The 12,766-nt window shown below is 44.1% G+C and overlaps 1 protein-coding gene across 2 annotated transcripts in view; it reads left to right on the top strand.

Annotated features, from left to right (window-relative positions):
* TRIM55 (tripartite motif containing 55) overlaps window positions 1-10,902 on the top strand; it is a 36,871-nt gene extending 25,969 nt beyond the window's left edge. For both annotated transcript variants that reach the window (XM_009581081.1, XM_009581080.1), the window contains one exon: window positions 10,783-10,902. In XM_009581081.1, coding sequence (XP_009579376.1) covers window positions 10,783-10,902 — 120 coding nt within the window. The remainder of the gene's footprint in view (window positions 1-10,782) is intronic.
* The last annotated feature ends 1,864 nt before the right edge of the window (window positions 10,903-12,766 follow it).

Here is a 12,766-nt window from a genome sequence, read left to right as displayed (position 1 = left end):
TCAGGACTGAGCTGTTTGGGAGGAGAAATACTAATGGAGTGGCCTATGTTAATCTTGTTTCATTAGTTTTAAAATTTTCTATTACTTGCTTGCAACCTTATGCCATCTGCCAGAATTACCATAGGGACAGTCCTCTCTGTATTCATGTACTGTAGTTCTCTTTGCCCTGCTGCTGAATACTTCAATTTCAGCTGGTGATCCTTCAAATATTTTTCCACGAGACAGCTTTAAATCACATGTCAGAGAGGTCAGTACTTACCTAAGTTTTAGCCAATTTGTTGTCATGTCAATATGCAGACAACATGGACAAAATAAGATCATTTAAAACCAAAATAAGCCCAAGAGAGATCACGCTGTGCTCATTGTCCATGTACCTCTGCTTTTGCATCACTCTATAAAAGGTACGGTCCCACATTTTAGCACAGTGCTGCTCTGGAATGATTTCACGAGCATGGTGGTGGTACACAAATAATAATTTCCATTCTCTTCTCTGAATTGGAAGCTCAGTCTTGCCAATCTGCCCAGGTAAGGAAGCTAAGTCCCCCTCTTCAAGCCAACTGCTCCAAGAGAGGGGATTTCTTGCTTGAGAGAAGGGAGTCTTGCAAGGCTGGATCTTGTGGGAAGGATGCTAAGTGAGGGTGTCCCTCCCCTCTGGCCCACCCGTCACGGCCTTCCCACAGTTCGCCCTCAGAGTGGGACGAGAATTTTGTTAGCGCCAGCAGCAGGCGCAGCGCAGGCAGCTCTCTCCCAGGACGCCAGCTGCTGCCCTGAAGGCCCTCTGCTCCCTGCAACAACTGTGTTGAGTGCTAATGAAAGATCTGGGAATGCAGAGAGCAAAAGTCAACTTGATCTTTACCATCTACATCTGGATATACTTGTAGTACATCTTTCCGTAGGTAGAAAACTGGATGGGTTTATTTATGTTCAGATATAAAATCTGCAAATTTTGACTGAATGAAAAATGGGTCATCTATCCTCCGTGAAGTTGAGCCTTTTCTGAGAGACCCATGAATCAGCTAGTACACAAGCCCAAATTAAATTCTGTTTGAAGCTTCTTCCTAAACATCTCTTAAATTTCGCTTGGAAAAAAAGTGTTCAGCCTGTAGCTGAAATACAGGGCAAACGCTAGATGCAAGAATCTCAGTTAATGGTCCAAAAATTCTGCCTTTGCTTCTCTGTAATTAGACTTAGTGAGTTGGGACTCAGTTACAGCGGCCAGGTCTGAGGCCACTCAGGCTGATGTTTACTGGGTCGCAAAATATGGCTATAAATTTCCATTTTGCATCTTGGCTTTGTGCTTTAGATGAGATTTTTCCCCCTCAGTTTAGTAAATACATGCAGAGAAAATCAGGAAAATCTTGATTGTTCCTCTTTTAATACCTCTCTCTCCCTTGCTTCTGAGAATTATCTGAGTGATTCAGAGGCAGCAGTGATGAGTCGTGAGGGCAATGCATTAAGACCAGCTTTCAGACAACAGTTTCTCATAATTAATATGAGTGGCAAATACTTCACCTGAAGTTTTACCTTGAATAGTCAGCTCTGCGATTGTCTGGTGAGTCATAGATACCATCTGATTTATGTATATTTCATTTTTTTCAGTCCATTACTAGCAAAAGGACCACCACAGTGACAGCGTGAACAAAATTATTTCTCCTGTTCAAATTAATACAAAGCCAGGTTCACCTAGACGTTGTCTTTCTGCGACTATCTCATTTAAATACTGAATCCTCCCTCCACTCAACCTCATCCTCCAAGCATTGCTTGTTCTGCTCATTGTTAAGGGGTTCGGAAAGGAAAATAGAGTGTGAACAAAAAATATTTCTTAATCATGGATGAACTGTTGCTGTTTTACATCACATTACAGTAGATTTATGTCAAAACAACACAAACCATCTGCTTGTAAAATACTTGGTTAGTTATCATCCTACTGCCTTGAGACAGTTCAGGCTTTCAGTGTAGCTGTACACTCGTCTGTGTAAAGCAGTGCTTGTAATCCTGTAATCATTAGAGATGGATCAATATTTAAATACCAGCCTATCTGATTGAAATCCCACTGGCAGTAATTAGTAAACTGGGGCTGAATTCTCTGGATATTGAATCATGCCACTTCTAGGCTTTCCTGACTTGTGAGCAGGCAAGGGGCTGGAGCGCAGCACCCTGCAGGATTCAGTGCCCACCTACCTGGCGTTTGAAATGGAGATACAAGTTGGGGGGCTGCATGTACAGCCACAATGAAACAGAAGAAAAGGAGAGGGACATATCAAACAGCATTGATTCAGTCTTAGATCCCTTCTCAGTTGATATGTATTCCTAACATCTTTACAATAATCTCCAGGTCACTAAGTAAGAGATGAGTGACTAATTCAGAAAACCTGTTATCCCAGCCTACCAGCCAATGGAGATAGATAGGTGCAGTGATGTTCAAACCATGATGCAGATATCCAACATAGATGTCACACCTTTGACTGAGCAGAGAATGAGGATCTCACAGTCCCGGAGAATAAGTGACCTGAATTTCTCATTGCTCTCTTTAATTTATAGAGCACCCTATAAAATCTGCCTGAGTCTACCTCAACCACCAAAGGTGGTGATCAAAATACAGACCCAGTCTCTTAGAGCGCTCCTGGCTCAGCACTTCTGCACACAGAAGAAGTGGCTGTTTTTCATGATGAAACACTTGCTGTATGACTTGGTCTATTACAAAATGCCTTACTGAGGAAAGGTAGCTGTTGTTTCCCCCAGCGGTGCTGGTGAGCCTTTTCAACATCTGGCACCAGATTTATTTTTTTAAATACATTCATTTTTATATCTATGCACAATTCCATAATTTAGTTTTACAAAATAAATAGATTCCTTTTTTTTAAAAATTGAATGGTGCCCACCCAGATGCAGATCAGTTCCAAGCTTGTCTCTGGGGACAGTTGCCTGTGATCTGTGCTCTGTATTCCATAAAAACCCAGTCAATAACTGTGATTGAGACTTTAAAAGCAGTATTTATCACAGCTTCCTTAGACTTCACCTGGGAACAGTGCAAGATGAGCAGAAGGAAGCTTGATTTAATATCTTGCACATCGGCTGGCCGAGTGCTGTGCAAGCAAGCCAGCATTGCTAATGGGTGAGCAGAGATTACAATGTGAGACGTGATACAACAGACGCCTGTCCAGGAAGTCACAGTGCTGCTCCCTGAGCAATGTATTATTGTTGGAGTAGATTCATTTCTTGGCTATCAGCTTCAGTTGGTGTGGTCATAGTAAGGAGAAGATTCAGGCAACTGAAGACATGGAAAAATGGAAAAGGGGCAACAGCAACAGGTGATGAGGGAAAAAATATTTTAACTGTGGCCAAGACTTTCTTTTTTCTGTGACGTGGTAGCTTTAAAGAATGGCAACTTGTTGCTTAAGCTAACGTTCCAGCTTTTCTTCCTGCATCTCCATCAGGGTGTTTTTGTCCCTCAGAGAAGGTGTGCTCGCATATACCACCCCCCGCATACTTACAACAGCCCAACTAAGTCTGCCCCTCACAATGTGAGCAGTACTTCAATCTCCAAAGCATGGTATGTGTCCACACACCTCGCAGCTATGCTGGCTCTGTTATCTGATCCTGTGAATGGAGCTTTGGGGTGAGTCACAGTCTGAAATGGCACTCTGTCTCATTCACTGGATTTACAAAAGTACCATTTGCAGAGGAAGAAAAAGCTTTCATTTACAAGACCCCGTATTACTCAAAGGAAAGACTACATGACAGAGACAAGTATGATGTTAAACTATTACTAGGTTTGCTACTTCTCTCTGAAATCTAATAGCGAAGTTTTTCTGACATGGACTAGATGGGTTATTGCCACAGAGAAGTTCCTGAAAAGTCTTTACTTCACATTTAACTTGTTGATCTGAAGTCATATCGACTTGTCTGATGAAGCAGAAGTAGGGGGAAGAGGGTAGAACTAGTAGCCATGAGTAGCTTTGTGGCACTGGTGGCCAGTGCATACCACTTACTCCTACAGCCTCTCAGGATGATCCTTTCTTTGCTACACAGTTCTCCAGCAGGGCTGGAAGGGAGCAGAATTGATAGATGGCTCATTGATCAGGAGGTCCTCAAAAACTTCTCTCTGGGAGGAACGAAGAATGATGTGTGGATAGATCCAGGAAAGACTGTTCTGATCATGCAGCCTTAACATTCATGTGTTTGTAAGACTCTCCTCTTGAGTTTTCTTCATTTTCCTGCACAGTGGCGGGACTAGGTTTTATGCAAATCTGTAGTTAATCACTCTCAACAAAAAGTTGCCAGTGAGGTGCAGCAATGGGTGAAATATTAAACAAGTATCTTACTTCTGGCTTTTTTCTTTGAGTCATGAAAAGATAGCTGACATAAATAAGGGAATTGTATTTCCTTTGTCCCAAGTAACAGTTAGAAGAAAGCTGCTCTCTCACACCATTCTCTAAAACTGTTTCCACCACTGGTTCATGTGTCTGGACCTTTGGATCCCATAGGAGATGTGCAGATCCTATACCAAAATAAGCTAGCCAGGCTGTTATCTTCTGAACTATATTTGGTCTCTTTAAGGTCATTATGTAAGAGACATTGCCTTAGACATTAACCACATAATGTTAATTGTAATATAATGAAAATCTATCGAAGAAAGGCATTTCCTCCCAATGGACTTTTAAAATTCATTACTGACCACTATTAAGAGAGTGATATATCTAGTACTGTGACAGATGGAGTTTGTCTGTGCATATTATTTTGTCTGCCACCATATGTATTTCCGTGGCAGGTAATTGTAACCATTATTTCAGAGAATAGTCTCTTGGTTCCCACTAATAAAAAGAAAAGATCCGTACAAAATAAGCAGCCTCTTAGCTTGAAACGATATTGTTGTGATATATGTGACAGCTGCCAGGTGTTACGCTGAAGGAGCTAGACTGCATAAAAATATGAAAACAAAATGCTTGAACTAAAGTTTAAACTATTTAAAAATAACCTGTTGTGCTCCCTTTGTTTCCACTGCCTGGAAGTGTTGAGTGCCAGAAGTGTAACACTTGACATTTGAGGCAGACAAACACAGCCTACAAATTCTGTGATGGCTTTGCGACCAGCTAGCATTTTTTAATCATACCTGTTCTTGTCAACCCTGGGGGTTGTTTCTAAACAAGCCAGCTAAAATATGGGAATTAACTTTAATTTCTCACTCATTTTCTGAGGCTACAGAAACCATAGAAGCAAGAAGCTTGGATTTTCACTGCTTCTCTCTCCAAGACCCACATTTTCTAACAAATTCACACTCTTGCTCTCCTGCTGGATCAAGAGGAGGCAGGGGAGGCATTGGGTAGTTCACGTTCCTCTAAGGGCATAGATCCATTTTTTTCTCTGGCAGCAAAGGTGATTTAGGAGTTTCTTGCCAAATGACCCTGCTTCTTATTCCTGCCCAGATGCCACCACTCACAAATGGCATTTGTGCTGAGGCAGCTGTTTGTTGGGCTGTGTTGGAATCAAATCATTCAAATGGTCCAGGTTTAAAAATACCTTCCTTCACCTCAAAAAACAATAAAAAATTGATGTCATTCCAGTGACATTGCCATTCTTAGCACAGCCCTGCAAACAGCTGCAGCAATGCAAATGGACAGTGAACCATGGAGGCAAAGCGGGAAGAGCTGGATGGGGAGCCAAGGGGCAGGACCTGCTTTGGTTAGCAATGTTGCTCCAAAAAACATCCATATAGCTGCACAAGAGGGCTATTTGTAACCAACCAGTGCATCCATGTGCATAGTTGTAAGAAATAACACCCTTTCCTGGGGCGTACTGACTTCTGATAAACCACATGCATTCTTTTCTCACTTATTTCACTGTAAATCTAGACCTTTTCCATTAATTCAGTCAAAACCAAGACTATGATTCCACAAGATGGTAAATACAGTTTTGGAGAATTCAACACTAGGTCCAAAATAACATACTCGGGTCACACAAAGTGTTCAACTACTACAAATTCACTAGGTAGAACCATATTTGTTTAAAAAAAAAAATGTGAGGAGGTCATTTTTGCTTTGCCAGCAAAGGCATAATCTATTCTCCTGCGGCCAGCATAAAAACAGCAACCATTTTCGTTTTCTGATTAATTACAAAAAAATTGTGATCATTTAGTCATGCTCAATCTGGATAAAATATACTGGTGGGTGACCTAGCCCTGGAGGAAACAACCATTTCAGCCCTCATTTCTCTTATTTCTCACATCTCCTTGCAAGCTGGTGTGATACAACCTCTGAGAGGGCCATTATAACAATGGTTTCTCCAGATCCTACCTCAAAAATAAGCAAAAAATTGCCAAAACAAAAACCAAACTGCAGAAGACTATGAAGACCCTTCATCTTTCCTCCCTGCTTCCTAAATTTAAGAGTTACTGATCTTGTAAAAAGTAATAGTGCAGTCAAAGTTCTCAATTCCTATCAAGCAGTTTTCTGATATCCTGAAGTATTTGGCTGGAATCTTTTTTGTGTAATTTCTTAAAAGCCAGATCTTGTCTAACCCAGTCACCAAGAGTGTCTCTAGAGTCAGTAGAGAGAAACAGGTACCTCCGGAGGGCAAGCCACCCTGTAGACACTTCTTTTAGGATGGGACAAATCACCCTCTGGTGGTGTCTTTCTCTCATCACTCCCATGAGAGGGGATGAATGCAGTTTGCTTAAGTGGGTATCTCATTTCTGGATGGCTGAAGTTTGGTAACATGGATCCCAGTCTTTGTACCTAAGGGCTATGGAGATTAGTGGTGGCAAAGCAGAAAACCGTGTGTAGACTTCATTGTGTTTCAAATATCTAGAAGACCTAGACTGCCGATTTTTCCCCAGCATAAATAGGATAACTGCTGGGCCGTAATAAATGAAAACGTTATGACAAAGCCCTCTCACTCACCCCTTTCCTCCCCTCCACACCCTTTACAAGAACCTTGTACAGATTTAAGTAGTGCTCTGCTTAAGGAGACAAATGCTGAAAGATGCTGAATACCTGCAACTTTGATACGACTCATCAGGTTAAACACTGAGATCCTTATACTGTTTACCCATGCAAATTCTAGTATGCCAGATGCTGAGGAGTGCTGAACGGCTGCTCAGTGAGAGTTGTGGTTGCTCAGCACCTCCAAAGAATTGGCTTGTAGACTCCAGCCTGGACTTTGCTTATGGGAAAAACAAATCCAACCATCAGTCATGCTGGGTGTGCTTCCCTCCCCGCTTCATGAGCTGGCCTGGTGAAAATTCCTGGTGCTTATTGAAAGCATCATCTGATGTCACTCGACACCACAGGGGAAAATACAAATCAAAGTGTAAGTATTCAGCACTCTCTCAGCATTGGCCTAATGTGATTAATGTAATCTGAGGTAAACACTTTAGTTATTCCTTATTACTGTTAGGGACCCAAATCAAGGGTTGGGACTTGTTATTCTAGGTAATGTGAAAAAACAAGCCCTACCCATGAGATCTCCAAGACTAAGATAAAGCTTGGGTAGAAGCTTAACAACAGTTACCTAATAGCAATGAACAGACACAATGAAGTGTTGAATCTGAACCGTCTGAAAGGCATGTGGCAAGGGCTGTGCCACGCTCAGCAGAAAGCTTTTCTCTGGCAGCGGAGTAGGGCTGCAGTAACAGGGAGAGCGAGGTGATCCAGGATGAGATTGCAAGCACCTACAGAGGGGTTGGGTGCCTAAATCCCATTGACACTGAGGGGGCCTACTTCTGCTTTCTACCTTTCAGAACCACCTCCTGGTTCAAAAAAGCTATTTTCCGTAAAAGTCTACAGCTGAAATCTTTGTCTCAGACAATCCCAGCACACTGTATAATTCTGAGTTTTGTGGGCTGCCATTGGAAGAGGGGAACGGACTTAATAACGTGGACAGAGTTGCTCCGGGCACCTTTTGATGGTCTCTTGCCTCACATGAGGATAGCATACTTCTGTCACTATATGACTCAGAGCACAAACACTAAAGTGTCACAGGTGTGGAAACACAAGTCTAAAAGCCAAGGAATGGCCCTATTGTCAGTTTTGTGCTTGCTTCACTCCCGGCTGGGTGTGATGGCAACTGATTGCTCTTGGAAAGGCACATTGCAGACTGGCAGCCTGCTGAGTCCAGCGAGGTGCAGGGAGTAAATGCTTCATCCAGCCAAACCCAGTGGGAATACATTGGAGCTCCGACATTGTTTTGCTGACACAGGAAGATGTCATCACAGCAGAATATGAAGGAGTTAACACATTATGAAATGCAGTTTTGGCAGTGATGCAGACAAAGATTGTTTTGTTTGAAATGCAGTACCAGCAGTGTTGGTTAACAAGGTAATGCAGTCACCTGGCCAGTCTCAGTCGTCACATTGTGCTTTATTTCTTCTAACATGTTAAGTCCAAATCCTATGAAACAAGCTGCTTTAAGCCCATAGATAGTTCTTCGCTTCAAAGCTTAGTTTAATGTGTATGTCTGGATAATGGCTGGTTGAAATAGCAAGCAGAAGTGCTAAAGGAAGCCCATCTTGCACAGCAAGAGAAATTACAAGGTGCCAGTGTGGCTTTAAGTAAAAAAGAATAAAAATGCAGGAAATTATTTTTTTAAACCTCTTGCCAGTCCTACTCCTTTGCAGGGTGAGGAGAAGTGAGAAGAGCTGTCCCATGCCTGCTTACACACGCTGCTGAGGGCTCAGTGCACAAAATTGCACAACCAATTTCAAAATGACTTTTAGCTAGTCCAGGCACTCCGGCTGTCCTTCCAAAAATAAAAGGCAAAGTTTTCAACATCACAGAGGACTAACAAACCACCTACGTGCCTGCATCCACCGAGATCAAGAAAGCACAGAATCCCTTACAACTCAGAAAGTCTAGCAATGTATTTACTGCTGATACCTGGCTTTTGTAATCGGGGTTGGAACATTTCAGATGAAAGGTTTGCATTCAGCACTTTCCTGGGCTGAGAGGCAGATCTTCTATAATCGGGACTCAATTAGTGACATGCTTTTTCAGCTGAAGATCTGGCCCCGTGGGCTCGATTCGTTACAATACTTTTGCATAAGCCTGGGAGACGACCCTTCTCACCAGTATTGCTGAAAACGGACTTCTGTATTCGTGTGTAGCTGTTTCTCCCAGTTTTTTCACCATGCTTGTGCTCTCATTAAAGTACATGATAAAGTTAGCAAGCAAAAGCTGTATTATTCTGCAAGATCCTTGTCCACAAAAATCCTTTCTGAGCCCTGTATTTTGCAGTGAGTAGCAGTGAGTGCCTTGCTTTGAAAATATGAATCTAAGTCAAAGATTAGTCCACATTTCAAATATTAAAGCAGATTCTTAGATAGTGTTTCATTGGAACAAGTAGGGCTATTCCAGTCTAGAGCAACTGAGGATCTGGGTCTAAAAAAGGAGCTATGAACTCTAATTAGATATAAATAAAGAAATAGGGAACTACTTTTTTCATACCTCCATGCTGTCTTGTCTGTTCGTGTCACCCAAATAGGTAGTAACTGGAATGAAGCCCAGTAGCCAATTTATACTTAACATACCATTAGTTCTTACTAATTCCTGCGGTGCACTTTAACTTTAAGCACTTACAAAAATGCTTAGGAAAATCATCCATCCCATGCTTCAGTTCCTCCCAAGCATCCCTGCTTCATTGTTTGTTCCTGGATATGTCTGTTAGCATCACTGCTTTGGTAACTTTCCATTTTATGACAGTATTATAAATGATTGAGATGTGTTAAAATTCAAAGGACACTGCTCTGTCATTTTCCCTCTATCAAGTAGTATCTTGACATCAAATAGTTCTCCTGAGATCACGCTCAGGTTCCCAAAGTAAGATGAAACCCTGCACAGAAAGGCTGGCATCACTGGCTATTTTAATTTTAAGAATGTACAATAATGTATGTGCATATCTAGGAATATAGAGGGGGAAAAATAATCCTGTATATTGCACATTAAACTGTGATTTTAATGATGAAGACACAAGGCATTCGTTAGCTACCAAATCACCCATTTTTGTATATTTTATCTTTAATACGATTTCTGATACTGTCACAAAGCTGGTCTTCATTCTCTGCCAAAGGGATCTGAAAACACTGCAACTAGTAAAAATATTTCTGTATATCATACTGGCCTGTTAAATATTCATCTAATTTAAAAAATCGTAATAGTTCCTGTGATTAGCAGCTACAGCATATCATGTCCAGATTCCTTTTTTTACTGTAAGCGTAGGATACCTGTGCAAACAAAAGCAGAATTTGGCCTGGGTTATAAGCAGAAGCTTGTATCTCTGTATTATTTATTTCCTGTTCTTGGGCTGAGTAAAATTGAAGCAAAATAAATATTAAAAGACTTCAAAGAAAAAAAAAAACACATCCAAGGCAGATTTCGTGACAGCAGAACAAGTATCGTTTTGAGTGGCAATGCACTGACAATAACTTCTGGCTTCGGTCCACATCAATCTGGAGGCCCAGCTACACAAGCCAAGCTGGCTCAGGATCACTTCTAAACAGGCAGTTATCACCTTCATGCAATAATATTCCAGAGGTCCAAAGCAGGACTAAGCCCTTTGCACAGGTGCGACACGCTCACCCGGCGTAATCCTTTCTCTGCCATTGTCCGTGGCAAAAGTCCCTCCAACTTCTCTGGCATTGGAAGTCTGGCTGGCCTCCCCAAATGTTCGTGCTCCCTGCCTTTTCCCCTCTTTCCCGTTTCATTCTGGTTTTGTGTGTGTTGTGAAATCTTAAGGATTTTAATGCAATTATTTTCCTCTTCCATTTGTCAACCTTTCCTTCCTTTACAGACTGGTTCTGAACCATCCCCTCAAGGACGAGTGGAGGAAACTCCCGTGAGCAATGAGAGGGGTGACGAGCCGGCTCGTCATGTCTTCTCCTTCTCCTGGTTGAACTCACTGAATGAATGATGACTCACTCCGGCTGGCTTCTGGTGTGCTTCTCCTCAGAGGGACCGTGAGCGCAGGCAGCCTGGCTGCAAGCAACAAAGAAACTGGCCTGGAAAGGGACATCCAAGCAGGTTTCGTTCCCAGGAACTCAGCTGACCTCCACATCATACCCAGCCCTTGAGATGACAGTCCTAAGAGGGATGGGAGCATGGGGACAAATTGTAGTCAGAGTGTTTTCCAATAATTTCTTGTTTCCAAGGGGAAAATAGCATCACTACAGCTGTAGGCTGAGCACCGCTAATGTTTTGTTAGTCACTTTTTGGCATGTCCCCGTGTAGGTGTAAATGCTTCACCATTGTTGTTAGCTAAAATGCTGGTAAGATATTCACTAGCAGCATCCTTTGCCAACACAGTGTTTCTCCTCAGTACCCTCCCGCGTCCCCGCTCGCCTGTGCTGGTGACTTCAGTGACACTATCGCGCCCTTGGCACCCCCGAGTCAGGGTTGTGTCTAAGCGTCACTCGTAGTCCCCACAGTACCAGTGCCTCTCCGGCTGCGGAGGCTCAACATGGGAGAGGAGAGGGAAGCTGCCATTTCTGACTTTGCACTTGCTCTTCCTGCTAAGCCACAACAGACAACACTCACATAAACAGGTTATTTGTTGGGAAGACGCCCAGCGGCAGGGGTGAGGAAGATGCACACGCTGAAAGCACCGGCCACCCCCTGTGCGTGGATGCGAGACACAGCTCTGTGTGCGTGGGGCAGATGCTAGAGTGCTGCCCACGTCTGTCCAGCCATAATCTGTGTCTACGTCTTCTCAGTCATCCGTGTGTGTAGGAAAAGAGGCATGTTCTTGCATGAAACCAGGATGCAGTGAGGTGGTCACAGATAATAATTCAAGGTTTAATTTGAAGGTCCCGTGGTGCGCTGTAGAAAAGGTGAATGCTGAATGTCCTGTTCCGTGTGCATGGCAGATGTGGAGCCGTCTAACGAAATCAAATTTGTGTTTTAAAAGAAGCTCTACAAGATGTACCAAAGGTGACACTCCGCAAGTTTTGTCGCTGGGGACAGGGTGTCAGCACTCAGTAGTGTTTAAGAGAGATTGGCAGGCTGCCAGGAGTGCTCGGTGCCATGGGGGACCAGGTGTCAAGCTCTGCACGAGGGTTAAGCGTGGATCTTCCCAGGAGCCCCGAGTCAGCCCCTAAACACACCGTTTTGGCAGGGGCCTACGCCAGGCCATAGGGCTGCGCTGCGCCCCGGCAGAACGGGTGAGCTGGCAGTGCAGACGCGATGCAGCGCCTGGTTAGCAGGCTGCGAGGGGTCAGCCCCGGTCCTGGCCATCCCTCGCTACAGGGCTGAGTCACATCACCCCTCATTTGTACCTGTTTCCCCTGGAAAACGCTCCTGCAAGAGAAGTTTTGGAAGGCTGCGTAGGTGAGGTCTGCACAAAGCTTTGAGAGTCAGCCCAGAGCAAGCGCTGCTCCACACTACTGCCACCGCATCGCCTCCGGCTGCTGGAGCAGCTTTTCCCTGGGTTTTGGGGTGAGGGATTTCCTATTTTCTCCCGGTCGTCCTGAAGGGTTTCCCCCAGTTCCTCCCGGGAAGTTTCTCCACACGCACCGCCACCTCCCCAGCGCCCCTGGGAGGGACCCGGCTCGGGCACCGCCGCCGGGGTGGGGGGAGCCGAAGCGGGGAGGAATCTGCCTTTCTGGGGTGCGGGGAGGATGAGCAGAGCTAGAAAGAAAACGAGAGAGATGCCGGAGCGCTTCGCCGTCTTCCCATCGCTGCGCTCTGGCAGGAGGAGGCTGCCCGGCCCCGGCCTTGGGGACCCCCCTCGGGGTGCCGCTGAGGTGGGAATCGGCAGGGGACCGACCAGTCTCCGACAC

The sequence above is a fragment of the Fulmarus glacialis genome, unplaced genomic scaffold, assembly GCF_000690835.1.
Source record: "Fulmarus glacialis isolate BGI_N327 unplaced genomic scaffold, ASM69083v1 scaffold13747, whole genome shotgun sequence".
NCBI lineage: Eukaryota > Metazoa > Chordata > Aves > Procellariiformes > Procellariidae > Fulmarus > Fulmarus glacialis.
This window is presented reverse-complemented; position numbering and strand designations above follow the sequence as displayed.